Below are 23,519 nucleotides of genomic sequence, written 5' to 3'. Positions count from 1 at the left end.
AGAGCGCTACTAGCACGTACAAGTTCAAAAAGTCACGCACACGAAGCGTCGTCGTAGCGTAGCATATGATATTTCTGTCGTCATTACGACAGGCGTAACGTAATACAGGCGTAAAAAACAAAACTTCTGACATAATTCACATAATCAAACAATAAAAAAATGTCTTCATCTGACGATAAAGTAAGATCGTCTATACATCCGCCGAAGACGCCAGTGACGCCATGATTTTAACGAATGAGATTTCACTTATAAAACGATTACGCTTACGCGACGCCTACGCGACGCTTGGTGCCCAGAACTCTACGCGTCTTGTACTCGTAACGTTTTTATGATACGCTTACGCTGACGCCTCGTGTGCTGAGGGCCTTAGTGCTACAATGACTGTTGCGTTTCGATTCAATCGCTCAGTGTTGCCAGGCGTACCATAATTATCGTACACGTACGATAATTTGTACTCCGGTACGATGTACGTAACGTACCAAAGAGCATTATCGTACGCAAAAGTACGATAATTTCAGCCCTTGGACGATGTGACTCAAAAAGTCTAGTTTTTGAACAAAATAAGACGCTTTGCTTGAGAAATATGCTACAATGAGCACCTTTTGGGTGGTCGACTCCTTGGTTTAAGTCAAAAATGTAAATCTAAATTTTCTATAAACCGCTTGGATATTTATCACAAAAATATACAAACACAAAAATATAAAGCCGTTTTTTGCGCAATTTAGACGAAAATTGCGTTTTCTTTGATTATACATTCGATATTTAGGCTTATTTTGCAAGAAATTTTGGGAGTAGTGTCTTTTTGATAAGCGTACGATAATGTTGACACTCAAATACGATACATTTGCTCCTCTCACCTGGCAAAACTGCGGTCACTACGGAGCGTAAGCCGGAGGATGCCAAAGCATGCTGACTACGCAGCAGCCAGTGGTAGTGTCGCAATATCCCCAGATTTGATCAGTTAGATCAACCCTGTATATAATTGTGGGTATCTTTGTCCAAAAATATAGACAACGCTCTCTAACGATTTTATTTATTTAATGTTATTAAAACTTTATTTCGGGCAACACAGATCCATAGGTGACTTATGTATGTGGTTGCTTTCAATAGTTCCAATTTTACATTATTTACATTCAAATTAATTTTACGTAATTTAATATAAAATGATTATAATAATATTAACATATAAGTTTATTTTTTACACCGGGAGCATTATTGGGACATGCAATGAGGTCCAATGCTTACAAAAGGGGCAATCAAGCCTCTCGTTCGTTTCCTCTGTTTCCTTTCCTTCCAATCGATTCTTCTGGGAACTTGTGCGTTTTCGCATAACTCTATCGTCCATGCGTGCATATGCATCATCCAAACATACCAAAAGCACTGCAAAACCTGGACAGCCCCATCACTCCCATCAGCATTCTATACTACAGCGCCGTGAGCCCGCTTCGTATATTTAATGTGGATGAAAGCTGTGGCTGCGAGTATAGAACGTTTAGCAGTATGACTTAAATAACATTTTTTACGATTCCACTGAAACAATATTTTGAGCCTTCTTGCAAAGAATTTACTTATCGCTATTTGACGGGAAAGAATTCCTTTCATTTTGGAAGGTAGGTAGTGCATTCGTGAAAATATTTTTTATTTTATTATATTATAAACTGATCGGCGATTGGCCCTAGTCACACCTGATGAAAAGTGAAGACAGGGCCTAAGATGGAGCTCACCGGTTCAGTTGTAGCCTATTCACTCTTGCTTAAATAGACCGAGGAGATTTATCAGGGAATACAGATGACGAGAGCGCATTCCCTTCTTTAGTCGTCCGTACCAAAAAAGAGGAGGCAAACCGTTTCGTGCGAACAAATGGAACGTGTAGCACGAACGGGTGCATTCGCTCCCCACGCCTGGATGTCCGATGATGGAAAGGGGAAGGTGGTACAGTTCCTGTGCGCACTCCCCGAAATGTATTCGATAGAAAACCGATAGGCTAGGAACTCGAAGGCAATGCTCAAGGCTCTGTAATTTTGACTTGATAGATGGGTCATTGCCAAAGAGTCTATGAGCCCGGCGCTCTATCGAGTCCAGGGCTCACAGCTGATATTTGGTGGAACCGTCCCATAGGTGGCAGCAGTATTCCATGCACTAGCGGACCTGTGCTTGGAATAGGGAGAGAAGCTGATTCGGCGTGAAATACCGCTTCACCCTAAATAGGACACCAAGTTTTTTGGCAGCAGTTTTAGCCCTGGACTCAATAGTCAACCCGAAGTTTAAGTTCGATTTTAAACTTAGACCAAGAAGTTCTAAAGTGTTAGTCACGGGAAGGCACACAAAATATATTGAAAAATGCCTGAAGCACTTTTATAATGTTTGTCTTTCGTTGTACCAATTTAAATTTTGTCATGACATCTGAAGATCGACATATTAGAAGGTAAAAGCTTAGAAAACAAATAAAGGATAATTTTCCACCCGTAACGCTGCTTCTTTTACAAGAATCGATCTTTTACGATCGGTTTGGCCTAGTGGGTAGTGACCCTGCCTACGAAACTGATGGTCCCGGGTTCAAATCCTGGTAAGGGCATTTATTCGTGTGATGAGCATGGATATTTGTTCCTGAGTCATGGGTGTTTTCTATGTATTTAAGTATTTATAAATATTTATATATATCGTTGTCTAAGTACCCACAACACAGGCCTTATTGAGCTTACTGTGGGACTTAATCAATTTGTGTAATAATGTCCTATAATATTTATTTATTTATTATTTATTTGATTGTTCCAGCCGTCCGGCATGCTAGAGAGGCCGCTGCCTTACAGCAACATGCAGGAGGTGTACTGCATCTCCCGGTGGGACACCGCTAGAAAGTACTGCCTCAGGATCGTCATGCCTCACGGCTCGCTGCTCTTTCAGGTACGGGCTCTGCTTAATCATATGCTAGTCTAGTTAGTGCAGAACAAAATATTTGAGAATGAAAAAACATAACAAAGACAACATATGACTATAGCCAGGATTTAAACACAGGCTAAGTCTTTAAATTGATGAATTTTAATATTAGTGAGAGTTTTGGTGGGATTTGGTAATTTTTAAATTATAATAATTGGTTAGTCCTAAAATGCCCGCTGATGTTTCAACAGATGTTTGATGTTCTTGAACTCGATAGATATCAAACTACATAATAATTAACTCAAGACACTCGCCCAAGAGTTGAGTTAATTTTATATCATAATTTCTTATAATATTATATTGAGATTATAACTATTCATAAAAGTTTTTTTATTTAGTTATTATTTAAATATATTTAAAATAAAATAGTATTATTTCTTACGAATATTCTGGTGGATAAATCCCCAACTACTATTCATTAAAGCGACATCACGCTTGGAATTCGTCGTTCGTCGTATCGTATTAATACTCTAATCAGACCACTTTAGACTGTTAAAGAGAGACCTCGAACAAAGGCTTGTGCTAAGAATAGTCGTGATTAATTGCACACTGTAAAGGTTTAACTGCTTGCAGGCGAGCGACGCGTACACGAGGGACCAGTGGTATCACTCCATTGTATGGCGAGTGAGTATTTTAGAAAACGAATCCTTGATCCTGATGATGATTTTAAATTTTCCTGAATAAGGTTGAAAAAATATTCAACAAAAAGACATTTTGCCGTTTAAAGTATGTAATTCATTGTAGTTATGTATAGAATAATTTAAAAAAGCACTCACTGATGCGAAATCTTATTTACTTTTCAGAGAAACATGATAAGATATCGCAACATTCTCACGAAGAGTGATCGAAAAGAGGTTGTTATGAAGGAATTGAAGGTTAGTATTGTTAGTTTAGATTTTGACTATCTTTAAAGCAAATATTGAATGTTTTTGCTACTTCAAGTAAATCTAGAAAAACATTTATTGAAAACTACTCAAAACTGCTTAATTCTATTTTGGTGTCCCAAAATTTTTTACATTATTTGCCTACTCTAAGCATTTACCTATTATCTCCGATAGAGCGTCTGGTATAGGCACCTTTCACGGATGCCTAACCCGCAGCAAAAACAGCTATCCTGAAAATTTATCGTCTACTGCAACATATACATTTTAATAGTGTGTGTAAGATAATAGTTATTATTTGGCAGAACATGGTGGATTTCGCGATGACGACCCCCCTGCAGGACGAGAGCGTGACGCGCGCGCCTCTGCAGACACTGACCGACCTGCTCTCAGAGGTGAGCGACCGTCTGGGGTCCCCATGTCTCCGAGCTCCCGACATCACCTAATAAAACTTTCCATTATTCCATACGGAGCAAATATATTATACAGTTCATAATTTGCGTTTGCGTAGGCGTCAGATATGAAGTTATCGTGATGTTTCGATCTTCCGAGTGACGTAAATGCAACTGCGAGCCTATTATGCGCACTTGTCGGCTTGGTATTCTATTGTTGTACATTACCTGACCTTACGTACCGGTGAATAGTTACTTAAAATAAACAAATCGATTAAATTTGAATAAAAGGAGTAATGTACGATTACGACCTCCTACTGCTGAATTATTTTCAACATCTGCGTATTTTATAAAATTTCGGGTAGGTAGACGGCATAGCGCCAGCTGTCGTTTGATTGATTAGGTGTATTGATTTGGCGGTAGGTGCAATTCAGTCCAAGCATTGGATCATTATAATTATTTATTATAAGAGATGAATTGGCACTTACTTTGAAGGTGGAATCGGACATTAAAACAATATTTGGTTCGTTTTACCCAAATTAATTACTTCACTGTCACCATCAGCCTGTGGTTGTCCTCTGCTAGAGAATAACATCGGGCTTATATTTTTTCTGTTTTTATGTTTTCGAAGAAATAAAACGCCTGTAGATTAGTTCCAGCAATCAAATTTTAAGTTAACGGTTACAAATTACAAATACGAATTGTCACTTAACAGTGTCTACGGTCGTACAGTCGGCATAAAATTGATAGAGACGACCAAAGTTGCCAAATATACCGTAACATCGTAACACATTTGATACCATAGAAATAAGGACGTGTCCCGATATATTTGGACACTTTGGCCGTCACTATTTGATGCTGACTGTACTTTAGGGCTAGCGTAGAAGAGGAAAGTTGTAAACTGGCACTTAAAAAATCGGGTCCAATGAAACATTAAAAGAAACATATTATTTTAGTGTAAAACTGCTAGCTAGCTCCTTTTTAGGGTTCCGTAGCCAAATGGCAAAAAACGGAACCCTTATAGATTCGTCATGTTTATGTCACAGCCACTTTTTTCCGAAACTATAAGAGCTATACTGTTCAAACTTGGTAAGTAGATGTATTCTATGAACCGCATTAAGATTTTTACACGAAAATAGAAAAAAAAAACAACAAATTTTGGGGGTTCCCCATACTTAGAACTGAAACTCAAAAAATCTTTTTTCATCAAACCCATACGTGTGGGATATCTATGGATAGGTCTTCAAAAATGATATTGAGGTTTCTAATATCATTTTTTTCTAAACTGAATAGTTTGCGCGAGAGACACTTCCAAAGTGGTAAAATGTGTCCCCCCCCCCCCCCCCCTCTGTAATTTCTAAAATAACAGAATGAAAAATCTAAAAAAAATATGATATACATTACCATGCAAACTTTCACCAAAAATTGGTTTGAACGAAATCTAGTAAGTAGTTTTTTTTAATACGTCATAAATGGCACGGAACCCTTCATGACCGAGTCCGACTCGCACTAGGCAGCTTTTTGTTAGTGTTACGTTACCTATATATACGATTAATATTCTGTGAGTAGGTTAGGTAGGAGCATAGTCGATAAGCCGACATGTTCTTGGGCGGCTTCCAATGTACTTAGGATAACTGCAATGATCTCCATCACAGACAGTACTCATGTTGTGAAATACTGTTCCAGAAAAAGGACTGTCCCGAGTGGGAGCAATGGGCGGAGAAGGCGAGCATGGTAGCGGCACCCCTGCTTGCCGAACGCTGCGCGAGCAGCGAGCTGTGCGCGTTGCTGGCGCGGCTGTGCCGCCTGCGGCCGCGCGCGGCGCCACTGCCCGCGCTCGCACCGCCCGTCCGTCGCGTGCTCACGCGCAACGTGGACTTCGCGAGAGCGCCCAACGCCCGCCGACTCGTCAGAGATTATATTAGGTACTGTACCGGCCGGCCTAGCGAGCGTTTCAAAACATGTTTTATGACCCATGACGTGCGTGTGCTATTGTTATTCACAAAAACGTATGCTATGGTATCAACAATGTTGCAGCAGCTGGTGATTAAAAAACTAGCTGAGCTAAACTTGTAAATAAGGTGCTGTATCTTTATGGAATTCGGTTTTTGGTACCTATGTGAACTTAGAACGATCAACAAGATGATATTCTGGGGCTCCATAGAACTATGTAAAAGCACTTGTAGGTATCTCACTTGTTTCAATTTCAATTCTTCTGGCGCGCTCGGCTCACGAACTCACGACTGCTCCGAATAACAGTCGTTAATAAGTAGTGTCCGACCGAAGTTTCGGTTTCGGTTTCGATTTCGGCAGGTTTCGGCATAAAAATCGTGTTTCGGCCGAAGGTTCGGTTTACTTATGACATTGTACTTTCGTATCTATTTTTTTAGTGTAAAGACTGTACAATTTACTAAGCGGACAGTCAATTAGTTGGTCGAGAAACGTTTTGTTTTTATAAACGTAATAAAACGGAACCCAACGATATAGAAGAGAGAATAAAATGTAAATAGATTGGTAGTTTTTTCGAAATAGACTCAGATGCGCCGCATAAATGCCTGCATATACATTTTTGACGCATCTCGAGAATCTGCAAATAACATTCGTTTAAATTTAAGTTTAAACATAAGAATATGTTTTAGCTTCTCGCCTATCATTTCTTAAGTTCACCTTTACAATGCCTCAGTACCTACTTACCACTCCTTTTTGAATTCATTAGCTCTACTGTCTGATCAGCATAGTGCGGCATCGGCACTTGCCAAATAAGGCCAAAAAAAGTAGGGATAGTATGCTTCTGATGGATAGTAACTATTAGTCGTTTTTCGATTCATTATTTTCTGTAAATTCGCTACCAATGAGTTAATAAATAAAATTAAATAATAAATTTAATTACTTTAAGTACAATTTGAATCTCTTCAAGGCTAGAGTAAATAGATATCTCATAGGTAAGCGTGCTCCACCATAGACCGCATCATCACTTACCATCAGGTGTGATCGTGGTCAAACGCCTGCCTAGGTATCCTTCATTAAAAAAAAAACGCTGCATTGGGGAAAATATTTGACTGTTGGGGAACAAATATGTAGCAATTGATGAATAAGAGCTTGTTGCGAGCTGTACGTCAATTGTTTTTAAATTAGCAGATTAAAAGAAGTATATGAATGTCCACTCATTAAATTGAACAGGCCTTATTGGAGCTTGGTTGATTGTGACGTTTAAAAATTAAAATTTAGAATAGGTACATTTTTTTTTTACTAAACTTGATTTATTTTGTACCACTTATGTGAATTATAGGTATTTAGTTTTTCATAGGTAACGGTCCAACAAAGGTTTCAGTTTCGGTTTCGATTTAGGCCGAAACTAGGACCAAAACCGAATCTATGGTTTCGGTTTCGGCATAAAAACATGTTTCGGTCGGACACTATTAATAAGGCATAATCTTATGAGGGAGAAAAAGAACGCGCACTGTTTGTTAGACTCCAAGAATAATCTACGTAGTACAAAATAAAAGTACCTACCCACCCATTTTCAGTAACTTTCTCGAGTTAACACACTCTACTTTACTATGTTTAGGTGTATCCATACTATCCATAGTTACATATAGTTGAGTGTATATATATAGTTGAGTGACGATTCTTGACGTAGACGACAGCTCCATTCCTAATTTGAACAAACAAAAGAGCGACATAGCATCAAATCTCTCTTTTAACGAATTAAAGGACCTTGACGGTATGCCCCTAATGGTTTAACCCATTTGCTACACGTGAAATGTGCTGATTGCTGACCTGGGTGCAGCATTAGCCTCATAGCCTCATTTGTGTACAATAAAGGTTAAATTATTAATAGGCGTCCAATAAACGTTGTGGCTTTGCAGCAGGTTAGCTAGGTTCAGTTGCCGTGACGTCAATTATTGTTTTGCATACATACTTATATTACAACATCATTTTACAGTGATTTATGACGTTATTTGCTTAAAGAATGGGACATTGCGATTCCGGTATTATGAAACATCTATGTATGTACTTATGGTAGTGCTTCGTTGTTTAAATTATGTATTAGACACGGTTTTCTTTTTAACCTGTGACTATTCTTACGAGTCAGGTCAGTTTTGGTAGAGTGGATAGATGGGCCAAAATACTTTTTAATGCCTAAATAAAAACTCTAACTCTATTTATAACGCAAAAGTTTCAGGTAATTGTGAACTACTACTATTACTGGGTCCATTTATGTAACATTGCCTTAATTTAACGGTTTTACTATAGGTAACTCTGTTATAATTACCACTGCGTTACCAGGATGCCCCAAAGATTTATTAGCATAATTTATAAAGTGTAATAAAATACAGTAATATTTATTTAAAACACTTGGGCTTCCTAAAATTTCTTGTTGTTTACCACTACTAACCAATGCTCTTTATGCATTTTTTTTCTAATAAAATATGAGGTAAAGTAACGCAGTTATTGTTGGTACTTGGGGCACACGTGTTTTTTTTTAAATATCGGCATAAATAATATAGTGCTGCAGCGACGATAGACTATTATAGAAAACTTTATAAATATTCTAAATGAATATAAAAGAGTTATGGAGTTATGGTTATCTTTTATTTATTTATTTAAACTTTATTGCACAAACAAAGAAGAATGTACAAATGGCGAACTTAATGCCAAAAGGCAGTCTCTGCCAGTCAACCATTGGGTCAAACTAACTAACTAGCTTTTATTAACTAATCTGCTCTCTAAACACAATTTGTACGCAATTTCTATTACTTAGGAATTAAAATGTATTTTGACCCAGATAACTCAATTAGGAAAATCGTTGATGGTAGTGCGAGTTGGGAGTAGGTAGGAACTGGTGCTGTTGTGTGATTGCTACCTAATAGTTTATAACAATTTAACAACACAGTTGGTCTCAGTTATTACCAGTTGCATGATTTCACGTTGAACTGTTGGTTTGTCCGACGAAGATATTGGACGTAGGTATCTTTAAGTGCGATGTTTGATGATGATACCGTCAAGGCAATTTTTTTACCGACTTCAAGATTTCAAAAGAGGAGGTTGTCAATTCGGTTGTATGTTTTTTTTTAATGTTTGTTACTCCATAACTTCGTCATTTCTGAACCGATTTTGAAAATATTTTTTGTTTGTATTCATATATATACAGATTGGTCCCGTTTTCGTCAAAACTCAGTTCTGATCCATGAGAAATCGAGGGAACTCTTCAACTGTGAAAGGCATACATATAGTGATTTTTGTATTTTCTGTAACAAATCAAGCATTTACATTCGAAAAAGTGACATTTGATGAAGTGGAACTGCTGATGATGATCAGAATGGAACTCTTCAACGCATAGTACACGTTTGGCGATTTCTCCTCTTCGCTGTGTTTGTTAAGTAAATTAAATGTTCATCAAATTTTTGTTAGGTTCGAGTTCTGACGATAAGGTCCATGAGGAATCGAGGGAACTCTTCAAATATGAAAGGCATACATATAGTGATTTTTGTATTTTCTTTGACAAATCAAGCATTTATATTTTAAAAAGTGACATTTGATGAAGTGGAACTGCTGATGATGATCAGAATGAAACTCTTCAAGGACGCATAGTACACGTTTGGCGATTTGTCTTCTTCGCTGTGTTTGTTAAGCAAATAAGATTTTCAAGACAATTTTTTGTCAAGTTTGAGTTCTGACGATGGGGTCCATGAGGACTCGAGGGAACTCCTCAAATATTAAAGGCATATATATAGTGATCTTAGTATTTTCATTAACCAATCAAGTATTTACATTTGTAGAAGTGACATTTGATGAAGTGGAACTGCTGATGATGAACAGAACTGAACTCTCCAATGATGCATAGTTCACGTTTGGCAATTTGTTTCCTTTGCCAAGCAGTTAGGTTTTTAAGGCTCATTTTTATATTTCTATCCTATTTCGTTTTCTTAATAATTATCTGGTGCTTTATTTCATGCATGGTGTGAAATAATTTATCTTAAATACAGTCGAATACCCTATTGCGGGTATCATACCAGTCAACCATAGGGCAAATCTGAAATGTGTCAAGGTGGGTGCAGTGGCAAAAAAAACATGTTACCTCCTTTTCTACATAATTAGGCGTAGGACGCTGTATTTTTAATTTCATTGTATGAAATCTAAAATCAACAATAATCGTTCTTTCACCGGTCTCCCTCATTGAAGTCGGTTTTTTTTTTAATTATTTTATTGTCGAGTTCCCTAAAATATACTTATACGAACTTATTATCAGTGTCTAAGAGGCCTGCTAATATATTTTAGGAACATTAACTTGTGAAGATGTTTGTGAACTCGACTATGCCATTGATGTCGGAAAGTTTTTTCATAGTTACCTTTTTGTTGTAGTGCTGTGAGCTCACACAATTCGGGCGCATCGCTGGTGCGGCGGTTCGTGGAGGTGACGCACGGCGGCCGCGCCGCGTGCCCGCACCCGCGCGCGGCTCCCAACCTCGCGGCCGTGGCGCTGGCCGCGCTCGACGACCGCTTCCGCGACCAGCCCGAGCCGCACCGCTGCGACGACTCGGAGGACGACGTCTTGTGCTTCGCTGATATCTTGGAACACATGTAAGATTTTATTCTTGCAGGTACTAGTTCAGCTTAGCGGTTGCAGTAACAAATCGCAACTACATTGGAAGATACTCGGTGGAGCTAAAAATAAATAAGTTTAATTAATCGTCAAATACGTAGAAATATTATTAGAGAAATGCAGAATCTGTTCAATTACAGATTTAGAGATCAATGTTATACCTAAGTACTAGGAGTACTATAAAGTTTGAGTAGGTACTTCACTGATTATGAACGCGTAATTTGATCCGGTTTTTAGGTTTGGATATATTTAATTTATTTAAGTATCATGCATTAATTGTAGGGCGCAACACAGAAACCCCTTGTTTATTGGCGCGAAGTGTAAATGTCACCCGGTAATGTTCAATGTGGTCCACAAGATGGCAGAATCTACGATGTACAAGAAAAAGTACGTGAATATTAGAGGGCAACACTTGTTTTGGCGCGCAAGTGTCAATGTACAGTTTATGTTACTGATTTAGGCCACAAGATGGCAGACCCTCCAACGCGCACGGCCCCTATAGTTCTTGTAATCGTGGGTGAACTGAATACCAGTGCCGTGCCAGTTATACTTCGTGTTTTAGCCAGAAAAAACGTAAACAATATTGACGTATCTTTTTATTGAAAAAATATATGTTTTTAATAATTAGTTTATATCACTTATGAAAGCAAAAAATGTAAATAATCCTATATTATTTATAATTGATACATATTTGCTGTGATTTATTTTTCAAAAATGTTTTATAATAAAAGACACGTCCATATCGTTTATTACCTTTTTTCTAATGCTAAAAATACGAACTATAGTTTGTAACATAGCAACTGCTGAGTCTATTTTTGTCACTTAATTTTTTACTTATTTGGACTTAAGAAATTATGTTAATTGTTGCCGTTCTGGTATCTAACATGTCTATTTTTGGGTCTTCTTTCTTGTATGTGTGGCAACAGTTAATGAATATTGTTATTTTTTTAGATATATATTTGGTCGCATGCAGGTCCGAGTACGAAGATTGGCTGGTGGTGGTGGGCGGCGTGCTGCAGCCGGTGCCGCTGAGCTTGGGCGCGCTGCGCTGCCCAGGCGTGGCGGCGCGCGTGGCGCGGGTGCTGCGCGCGCTGGGCGCGGACGCGCGCTGCGCGGCGCACGGCAGCGTGGCGGCGGCGCCGGCGCGCGCGCTGCGCCCGCACCCACGCTCGTGGCTGCGCGCCGCCTCGCCCTCCGACCCCATGCTGGCGCTGCCGCACGCCGACTTGTGTCAGCTGTGGGGCGACATGGTGATTTTATATTTTTGCTTTATGTCTACCTTTCCCGAGAATACACTTTTAGGAACATCTAATACAAATAATTTTTGTGAATCTAAATGATCCGTCGTATTATAAGAGAATATCCTTACAAGACGTTTTTAGGAGTTGATGTTCCCACCGAAATTACCGACGATTCTACCTACCTATATTTTTTAGTAAAATGCCTCTTTAGTTTGCCTATATACTTATAGTTATAACTCGTTACTTATGTGTACTGGCTTTTGCCTGTCTTCTGAACATTTTGTAATGTTGTTCCAGATTGGTAGTTTATTGAAATGTTGCGGAAAGAGAAAAAGTTTTCTGCAAAGCATGAGCAAGCAACTGCCAGACTTTGTGCTAGTCGCTTTAACTGAACACGTGAGTACACGTTATTCAATCCCAACATTACTTTCGAGAGTTTCGATCTTGCCATTACGAGTACACTTGCGCCAAAGTCATCACCCAATAAAATGTAGGTAATTATTTCGATGGAAAAACTAAACATCTTATAACTTACAGTCAACTGCAGACAAAGACCCTATCCCTTCTTAGGGCCACTTGCACCATCCCACTAACCCGAGGTTTAGCGGTTAAACCGTTAACCCAGCGTCAAATGTACAGTGTCTTTTGACTGTTAAATACCTTTGGATTAACAAATATAATATGCTACAGCCTGCAGCCTTAGAAGCTCTCTGCCTCATGCTAGAGTGGGAGGTGGCGAGCGGCGAGCAGACGCAGCTGGAGATCATCGCGGCGCTGCAGGGCACCGACCTCGGCCAGAAATATTACAAGGATCTTTGCGAACGGCAGAATAATCTGCAGAAATTGGTTAGTTTAATATCTAGAGTCCCAGATAATACGTTAACCATTATCGTTTACTTTACACGACACAACGATACAACAGGGCAGGTATGTACAATAAACTTATATCAAATATCTAAAAAATGAGATTTTTGATTACGGTGGCCATAATACCTAGACGTCGGAGCTTTACAACTTCTGCTAGAATTATTTCTAAGAAACTTATAAAAGTTATAAATATCACGTGCTCCGAAATCACGCAGTACCCATCTTAAAAAATCTTGAAAGTATTAAAACTTACTTTCTCGCTGACAAGCGAATTAGTGCGACAGTTTTTTCATTGCCGACTTGAGCGATTTACCTTAAGACTATCATTATATTGTGTTAATTGTTATTCCAGCAAGCCGAGGGCGGGCCACGACGGCTAGCTCTACCGGTGCGCGCGACTGACGAGGACGTCGCAGCGCTACTTGAGGCGGGCGCGCTCGGCAACCTCGAGTGCCTTTCACTCGCCTTTACCAGCGTCACTAGCGCCTGCGCACACCACCTCATCAAGGTAAGCACCGGGCACTGTTGGTGTGAATGATCAAGACATGGAAGCGTAGCATGAGGCGGGCGCGCTCGGCAACCTCGAGTGCCTCTCACTCGCCTTTACCAGCGTCACTAGCGCCTGCGCACACCAACTCATCAAGGTAAGCACCGGGCACTGTTGGTGTGACTGATCAAGACATGGAAGCGTAGCATGAGGCGGGCGCGCTCGGCAACCTCGAGTGCCTCTCACTCGCCTTTACCAGCGTCACTAGCGCCTGCGCACACCACCTCATCAAGGTAAGCACCGGGCACTGTTGGTGTGACTGATCAAGACATGGAAGCGTAGCATGAGGCGGGCGCGCTCGGCAACCTCGAGTGCCTCTCACTCGTCTTTACCAGCGTCACTAGCGCCTGCGCACACCACCTCATCAAGGTAAGCACCGGGCACTGTTGGTGTGACTGATCAAGACATGGAAGCGTAGCATGAGGCGGGCGCGCTCGGCAACCTCGAGTGCCTCTCACTCGCCTTTACCAGCGTCACTAGCGCCTGCGCACACCACCTCATCAAGGTAAGCACCGGGCACTGTTGGTGTGACTGATCAAGACATGGAAGCGTAGCATGAGGCGGGCGCGCTCGGCAACCTCGAGTGCCTTTCACTCGCCTTTACCAGCGTCACTAGCGCCTGCGCACACCACCTCATCAAGGTAAGCACCGGGCACTGTTGGTGTGACTGATCAAGACATGGAAGCGTAGCATGAGGCGGGCGCGCTCGGCAACCTCGAGTGCCTCTCACTCGCCTTTACCAGCGTCACTAGCGCCTGCGCACACCACCTCATCAAGGTAAGCACCGGGCACTGTTGGTGTGACTGATCAAGACATGGAAGCGTAGCATGAGGCGGGCGCGCTCTGCAACCTCGAGTGCCTCTCACTCGCCTTTACCAGCGTCACTAGCGCCTGCGCACACCACCTCATCAAGGTAAGCACCGGGCACTGTTGGTGTGACTGATCAAGACATGGAAGCGTAGCATGAGGCGGGCGCGCTCGGCAACCTCAAGTGCCTCTCACTCGCCTTTACCAGCGTCACTAGCGCCTGCGCACACCACCTCTTCAAGGTAAGCACCGGGCACTGTTGGTGTGACTGATCAAGACATGGAAGCGTAGCATGAGGCGGGCGCGCTCGGCAACCTCGATTGCCTCTCACTCGCCTTTACCAGCGTCACTAGCGCCTGCGCACACCGCCTCATCAAGGTAAGCACCGGACACTGTCGGTGTGACTAATCAACCCGCGTAGCCAACATGCCAATGGTTCGTTAACCATCCGTGGCGTAGCGTAGTCATCTCTCTCTATCACTCTTCCATATTAGTGCGACAGTGACCGTGGCGCTTCGTTAGCTACGCGCATATATTGGCACGTTGGGTACGCGGGCAGGTCAGCCAGGACATGGTAGCGTAGCACGAGGCGAGCGCGATCGACAACCTTTGGTGCCTCTCTTTCGCTATCACTAGCATCACTAGCGCCTACGCACACCACCTCTTCCAGGTAAGACAAGAAGCGCTTTTTGACTTTTCTCTCGTGACGGGCGGACGCCCTCAGCAACTTTGAAAAATATTCTATCTGTCAGTATCTACAATTTATATAATAGTAATTTAGCCTATATACGTCCCACTGCTGGGCACAGGCCTCCTCTCATGCGCGAGAGGGCTTAGGCTATAGTCCCCACGCTAGCCCAATGCGGATTGGGGACTTCACATACACCTTTGAATTTCTTCGCAGATGTATGCAGGTTTCCTCACGATGTTTTCCTTCACCGAAAAGCTAGTGGTAAATATCAAATGATATTTCGTACAGAAGTTCCGAAAAACTCCTTGGTACGAGCCAGGATTTGAACCCGCGACCTCCGGATCGAAAGTCGGACGTCATATCCACTCGGCCACCACCGCTTCCATAAACACAATCTCCAATCGCATCTACAATTTAAAATACATAAATGTATTCTGCTCTCCGGTCCATTTAAGCATAAGGAGTGGTTCAGAAAAAAAAGTAGCAGCACATGATGTGGATTTTTCATTTTATTTAGTGATAATTATTATTAGTGATGATAATTTTGTAGTAATCCGTACACACTATTCTATACAATTAAATACAATAGTATTTAAAATAAAAGGGCGAATTGAAGAGTTTGCCTTTTATATTACATGTCTCCTAAGACTTTTTGAACAGCGTCTTCTGAGAGAATTTATGAGGTGTTTCTCATAAACATAGTTTTTACTTTAAGGTTGATAAGCTACTTAATACATTATTAAATTGTCTTATGTTCGATATTGCACTTTTTTGATTATACTTCACTTTGAGGAATTCCATATGGAATTTCCATTTTTGTGTATTTGCGATTTTTACAGAAATGTGTCTCCCACAGAAAAACCTCTGTCAGAGGTTAGACTGGAGAGACTTCCTGACTACCGAAGATGAACTCCAGTTTATTGGTATAATTTACTCGTAAGATGATATACCTAAAAGCATACAACTAGTAGTGAAAATTGAAATTCAAGTGTGGTATTGTGAAAAACGGCAGGTGAAGATTGTCAAATTGTGTTGTACAAAAAGTTACGAAGTACATTGGAATAGAAATGAGAAATCTCGAACAATCTTATACTTCTCAATATGATTTTATTGTTATTATATAGTATCTTATCTACAGATTACTGAAAAAAAAGAACTGCTTCATAATTCGTAAAAAATAAAAAAAATATACTAGATAATTCACTGCCACTTTTTTACTGAACCACTCCTTACCTAGGTAAAACTTTTTATATAACCATTATTTACGTGATAGTAGGTACCTATATACAGCGGCGTTTTTTTCCGCATACCATTACATTTTGTAGTCGAGTGACGTAATACGAAGGAATACCTAAGACCTTTTAACATTTTATAATAATTTTACAGCTGCCGTCGTTACGATACCTAAACTTATGGGCCACTCAATTCGGAGATTCTGGGGTTCAGCTTATCGCAGAGCACCTGCCACGGTTGCAGGTCCTCAACTTATGTGAGACACCTGTCTCTGACAAGGGCATTGAAGCACTCTCAGGTAATTTATGTCTGTAATTTTACTTCTTAGCACAATCGGAATAGGATCAACCTCAAAATCTCGGGGATAGTCCTGAAATTTGGTATGTAGATTAATTAAAGGCCCTTTTTTCATGCCCACTCGATTTGGCGACCTCGAGGACTCACAGCCATCTTGGAAAATGTGTACCATTCTAGAGAAATTCGCGTTTTACTCAAAATTACTTTATGAAAATATGGTGTAAGGCAACATTAATAAAGCTTATTAATTTCTACACTAAAAAGTCCTCGATATCTTTGCGGAAAAAATACATCTTTTTATAGAAAACACTTGCTGAATCTAAGTTACCAATTACTCTTTAACCAATGTGTCCTGCCCACCATGACCTACGGTGCCGAGACATGGACGCTCACTAAGGAGACTGTGCATAAAATTCGAGTGGCACAGAGAGCCATGGAGTGCGCCATGCTCGGCATCAAACTTCAAGACCGAGTGAGGAATGTCGAGATCCGACGTCGCACCAAGGTGCAAGACGTCGGAGACGTCATTACCAAATTAAAATGGAGCTGGGCGGGACATGTTGCCAGGCAGAGTGATGGCAGGTGCGCCAAAATGCTAACGCAATGGTGGCCGCTTTCAGACGAAACGAAAAACAGGCACTCCTGGCGTCCGTTGGCTCGTTGGGTGGACGACATTCGGAAGACTGCGGGTCACTTTTGGATGAGATTGGCTCGGGACCGGGATAAGTGGCGTACTAGAAGAGAGGCCTATGCTCAGCAGTGGGCGATAAAAGGCTGATATGATATGATGATGATGAATCTAAGTTTAGCGTTTATACACTTCCAGGCGACATTCTCTTAACAAGAAACTCGAAGGAATATGAATTTAACTTTTAACTATGCATTTGTACGTGATCTACCCCAATATTAACATTTTACTCGACTGCGACTTAACCAGAAAGTATAGTCTGGAGGAAACTGGGCTTTTTCGAGAAAAGTCGTCGACATCTCTTCTAAATACCTAAAACTGTTATGGATATGTTCCTCGTTGTCTTCAGAATACGAATTGACCTATTTTAGTTTATGGAGAGGGGGACGGGTGGAAAAAAAGGGAGGGGGGGGGGAGAGGGAAAACTTACTTGGAGCTTGTCTGATGTTTAGAGGGAGTGAATTCCAAAGACGACTAGCCTGGACGGCGAAAGAATTCAATCAAATCATTGATATTTTTTCATATCTAGAGTCCTATAGGACCGATCGGTTCGTGTGAGAAGTCGTTTAAAAGATAATTAAACGTACTATTATTGTGTCATCATAACCGTACCCATAACTGTAGTCGTTTTCAAAATATTTGAAAATATATGATTTTTTACCGTGGCATAAGTACTGATAAAACATGTTTCTAACTCAATAAATTATAACTTTACCGCAATTAATCTTATTACAAAATATACGGGAAATTTCATTAGCTTTCCAAAAATAAAGTTTTATTGGTGTATGATATTATATAACCAAGTAATGATGAATTTTGTTCAGCATGGGTCACTACGTACCGTCACATAAATGGCGGCCGACCGTCGTCGATATTTTGTTTTTTCTTATGTACCATTCTACTGATCAATTCGTGTGAGATGTCGTTAGAAAGAATATTTAACGTACAATTATTGTTTACTCACAAGCGTAGTCATAACTGCAGTCGTTTTCAAAATATTTGAAATATATATGATTTTTTACCGTGCATGTATGGCATTAGTCAGTACTAATGCCAGAAGCATGTTTTATCAGTATAAAACATGATTCTAACTCAATAAATTATAACTTTACCTCAAATAATGTTTTTACAAGATATACTTACGGTTAATTTCATTAGCTTTCCAAACACATAAGATTTACTGGTGTATAATATTATATAACCAAGCAGTGACGAATTTTGTTCAGCATGGATTGCTACGCACCGTCACAAAAATGTCGGCCGACCGTCGTCGACATTTCGTCATTTCTTGTGTACCATATACTGATCAATTCGTGTATCAAGCATGTTTTATCAGTACTTATGCCATCCATGCATGGTAAAAAATCGTATATTTTCAAATATTTTGTAAACGACTAACGACTATTTTGTAACGAAATCGTAGTCATAACTGTAAAGTTATGACTACAGTTATTAAGAAACGATAATAGTACGTTGAATTATCTTTCAAACGACACCTCACATGAACTGATCGGTCCCATAGCACTCATGATGTGAACAAATATCCTCCTTTTTATCATTTATCGTGTGAAATTTAATAAGCTTTCACTTCGCCTTACACAATATTTATATTAAATCCATAGCTACAGAGAAAAAAAAAAAGTCGCATACTTTTTCCTATGCGGTCTGATCCCCGTGGTCCCGGAAGCTCAAATTTGAAGACATTAAACAGGGATCCCAGAAATTGTAGGTGTCATATTTGATTACTGTCACTATTTTTTTAATTTATACGCGCGCTAGATAACAAGACGCAGCGTCTCGAAGTATTGCTGCGGAATGAAATGCAATGCGACGTTCTCGCTTTGACTGAGCATTGGTTAAGCAGTGATAGATTGAAATGCGTGTGTCTTAATAACTACACACTAGTATCAAAATATTGCCGATCAAATTATGAACACGGAGGATCTTGCATTTATGTAAGTGACGACATACGGGCCGTCGAAAATATAGAGATTTGTCGTTTAGCGGAAGAACGATATTGTGAGATATCTGCAGTTGATCTCATTGATTTTAACGTAACAATTGTATGTATATATAGATCCAATTGTCAAATCAGTAATAATGACTTCCTCAGGTACTTAGAACGTCTGCTCGACAAATTAAGCAGTGTAGAAAGGGAGTGTATTATTTTAGGCGACACAAACATTGACGACAAGGAGGGTAATGTTAAGACAGACGCAAAAAAATTGTACGACTTGCTTAGGGCCCATGACTATAGGAACGTAGTAAACTTCCCTACCAGGGTTACGAAAACAACGTCCACCAACTTAGACCACGTATATTGGAACGGCGAGAGCGCAGTGCTGCGCGCCGCGCCTGTCATCACGCATCTCAGTGACCACCTCGCCGTGCGTGCCGAGTTGCTGCGTCTGCGCGCCCCGCCCGTGCCCCGCACCCGCCGCGCACGGATTTACTCCATGCGTAATTATAATGGATTTCGAGCCGCGCTACAGAGTGTAGATTGGTCTGAAATCATTCAAAGAAACTGTGATTCCGTCGCGAAACTGATGATGTCCTTGATAAACATAATTAAAAATAAATTCGACATTTGTTTTCCAATCCAGCTAGTAAACAATAAAAAAAGAGAATCGTGGGTGACGAGTGAAATATACAACCTGAAAGCTTTACTATTTGATATTATAGACCTAGAAAAGCGTTGTCCTGATAACGAGAACACAAGTAAAATTATTTCTAATTTAAACACAAAATATATAACCCTTCTCAATAGGAAAAAAGCCGAGTTTTACAGTAAAAAAATAAATAACGGCCCCAACATGGTCAGATCCATGTGGGGAGTCATAAATCGAGAAAGGGGCAATACCAGTAAAAAAGAAATTGATTTCTCAGAAATCATAACAGATTTGGACGGAAACAAATTTAGAAGCAAAAAGGCGGCAGCAGATGCCATAAACAATCGCTTTGCCAGCGCGGCCGCGGCCTGTGGCGCTGCGCCCGCTAACTTGACTTATGCGCTTGCAGCGCTTCGCGCCGCACGCCCGCCGGCCGATCGTTGCGTCAGATTTAAGCTGTTCACGCCCGAAGAAATACATCGCATAATTACTGCCGGAATGGCCAAAAAGCCGACTAAAGACATTTTTGACATTTCTGTGATGCTAATCCACTCTGTTGCATTAGAACTATCTCCTATACTCGCAATAGTCTACAATAGGTGCCTACGCGAAGGTGCATTTCCCGACTCTCTCAAAGAAACTCGGATCTCGCCACTATACAAGGGCAAGGGAAAGAGAAATGACATCGACGCATACAGGCCTGTCGCCATTATTCCGGTTTTGGCGAAAATATTTGAGTACGGCCTAAGTTCTAGGCTGACGGAATTTTTAGGCGCAACAAACGGTCTATCTGAGAGGCAATATGCCTATCGGAAAGGCCGTTCAACGACTTCACTAGCTCGAGCCGTGGTGAGGCAGATATTGGAGGCCCGTGAATGCAAAAACCAAGTCGCAGTTCTATGCTGCGACTTGTCAAAAGCATTTGACGTTGCCGATCACCAAGTTCTTACCAACAAACTGCGTCACTACGGGTTCGAAGGTTCAGCGCTTGCATTAATGTGTAACCTGTTGCAAAATAGGACTCAAGTAGTGGTCGCTGGTGGCGGTCGCGTTCGATCTGACACCGTAAGCACATGTATGGGCGTCGCACAGGGCTCCTCCGTGTCGAACGTACTGTTTTCCCTACTTTTGAATGATCTGCCAGAGGCTATCACCAGTGGAGAGACATTTATGTACGCCGACGATGTGGCTGTAGTTGTGCACGCCCGTACGTATGATGAACTAGAATGCAAGCTAAACATGACCGCCACTTCAGTATCAAGTTGGTTTCGAAATAACGGCCTTATTCTGAACACCACCAAAACACACTTCCTCAGCTTTGACCTCTCGGGACGGCAAATGAGGCAGCTGTCAGTACTAGTGAATGGAAGCCTTATCAACCAAGTTACGAGCTCAACATTCCTTGGTTTTGAGATAGACAGCGGCCTCACCTGGGGAGGTCATATAGATAAAACGTGTGCTAAACTGGCAACAGCTTGTTTTGCCTTAAAAAGACTGGCACGAATACTCCCAACAGAGATGGTCCGGGCTTGTTACTTTGCATCGGTTCATGCACACCTGCAGTACGGGATCGAGTTGTGGGCAGCGGCCGCCGAGTGGGAGAGGGCCTTTCGCCTCCAGAAACGAGCTGTGCGAGCCATAGCGCGCGCTCCGCAAACCAGCTCTGCGAAACCACTCTTCAAGTCGCTGGGCATATTAACGCTGCCTTCACTTTTGATACTGCATATGGCAATTAACGTGCGCGAAGAATTGGACGCGAACCCCATTATCGAACCCCCGCGAAGATACGCGACCCGCAGCGCCCGCGCCGGAAGGGTGCCGCTAGAGCCTCGTAGACTTGCGAAATCTAAAAAACTCACCCACGTCATGGGTCGTAAGATGTACAATCATCTACCGCGGGAAATTATAGCAGCACCAAGTGCGTCACTTTTTAAATCGAAGCTTAAAAAATGGCTTCTCGAGCAGACGTTCTACGACCACAAGCAGCTATATAAAATGTAATTAATAAAGTTAAAGTTAAACCTATAGTTTAACATTGTATAATATTGTAGTTACATACTGTAACCCTCACATGTAATTTTATATTATCAATAAATTATTATGATTATGATTATGATTATTATAACCCCGGCCGGGCCCGGTTAAGAACTAAAATCTGTTTTTGCAATCACATTATTTAGCCCTAAACTTTTTTCTTCCGTTAATTTTAATAACTTTGTACTGCATAGCACTCGTGTACTAATTGCGGATAGTGTGTATCTACTGATGTCTATTTTATTAAAATCCGATCAATAGTTTAGGCACTAGAAGAAAAAAATATATGATTTAATATTCGAAGTCCTCTCAAGGCGACTGTATTGATTTTTCTTTAATAAAACAAGTGAAAATAGGTTTAGTACAAGAGGAATGTACCGACCGATACGTCATTTAAATATTTTTAAGTAAGAAAAAAACCGACTTCAATGAGGGAGACCGGTGAAAGAAAGATTAATGTTGATTTTTGATTTCATACAATGAAATTTAAAAATCTTGTCTTGATAATCTAATTTGCTTCACAAACACAGCGAAGAGGAGAAATCGCCAAACGTAAACTAAGCGTCGTTGAAGAATTCCATTCTGATCACCATCAGCAGTTCCACTTCATCAAATGTCACTCTTTTTTAAATGTAAATGCTTGATTTTTTTAATTGATTCTTTAACATTTGAGGAGTTTCCTCGATTCCTCATAGATTCTACCATCAGATCTCGAGCTTGACAAAAATGTGTCTTGAAAACCCAATTTGCCTAACAAAGATAACGAAGACGACAAATCGCCAAGCGGGAACTATGCGTCGTTGAAGAGTTCCATTCTGATCAGCATCAGCAGTTCCACTTCAACAAATGTCACTTTTTCAAATGTAAATGCTTGATTTGTTGATGAATATACAAAAATCACTATATGTATGCCTTTCACATTTGAAGAGTTCCCTCGATTCCTCATGGATCCCATCATCAGAACTGAGTTTTGACAAATCGGGACCAATCTGTATATATATAAATGACGGAGTTGTGAAGTAACAAACATAATATATATATACAACCGAATTGATAACCTCCTCCTTTTGAAATCTTGAAGTCGGTGAAAACTCGGTCCAGTATCCTAAGGTAAAGGGTATCCTGAATCATCAGTACTTAAACCCATAGCCCTACTTTCTGGTTAAGTCGCAGTCGAGTAAAATATTGATATTGGGGTAGATCATGTACAAATGTACAGTTAAAAGTGCAATTCAATTCTTCCATGTTTCCAATTAAGAGAATATCCCCTGAAAGGGTATAAGCACTAAATCTGGGTTCAACAAGTAATTTTTATAGCAAGATGTATTTTTTCCGCAAATATGTCTGGGACTATTTTGTGTAGAATTTAATAAACTTGAATGTTGCCCTACACGATATTTTCGTAAAGAACGTAGATTTTGAGTAAAACGCGAATTTCTCCTGGATAGTACACATTTTCCAAGATGGCTGCGATTCCTCGAAGTCCCCAAATGTCAAATAGTGTGGGAATAAAAAGGGGCCTTTAATGTATATATGTACGAGTATGTATGTAAGAGCGCTGGTGGCCTAGCGGTAAGAACGTGCGACTTGCAAACCGGAGGTCGCGGGTTCAAACCCCGGCTCGTACCAATGAGTTTTTCGGAACTTATGTACGAAATATCATTTGATATTTACCAGTCGCTTTTCGG

The 23,519-nt window shown here is 40.6% G+C and overlaps 1 protein-coding gene across 1 annotated transcript in view; it reads left to right on the top strand.

Moving 5' to 3' along the window:
* Positions 1–23,519, top strand: part of LOC133519038 (C-Maf-inducing protein-like) — an 81,495-nt gene that overhangs the window by 52,167 nt on the left and 5,809 nt on the right. The window contains exons 3-13 of the mRNA XM_061852905.1: positions 2,776–2,904; positions 3,511–3,561; positions 3,741–3,812; positions 4,124–4,213; positions 5,897–6,135; positions 10,577–10,795; positions 11,791–12,067; positions 12,356–12,454; positions 12,749–12,904; positions 13,278–13,433; positions 16,357–16,501. Of these exons, the coding sequence (XP_061708889.1) occupies positions 2,776–2,904; positions 3,511–3,561; positions 3,741–3,812; positions 4,124–4,213; positions 5,897–6,135; positions 10,577–10,795; positions 11,791–12,067; positions 12,356–12,454; positions 12,749–12,904; positions 13,278–13,433; positions 16,357–16,501 (1,633 nt within the window). The remainder of the gene's footprint in view (positions 1–2,775; positions 2,905–3,510; positions 3,562–3,740; positions 3,813–4,123; positions 4,214–5,896; positions 6,136–10,576; positions 10,796–11,790; positions 12,068–12,355; positions 12,455–12,748; positions 12,905–13,277; positions 13,434–16,356; positions 16,502–23,519) is intronic.

This window comes from Cydia pomonella, chromosome 6 (genome assembly GCF_033807575.1).
Source record: "Cydia pomonella isolate Wapato2018A chromosome 6, ilCydPomo1, whole genome shotgun sequence".
Classification (NCBI taxonomy): Eukaryota; Metazoa; Arthropoda; class Insecta; order Lepidoptera; family Tortricidae; genus Cydia; species Cydia pomonella.
Note: the sequence above shows the minus strand (reverse complement) of the source record. Positions and strands in the feature narration are given on the sequence as shown.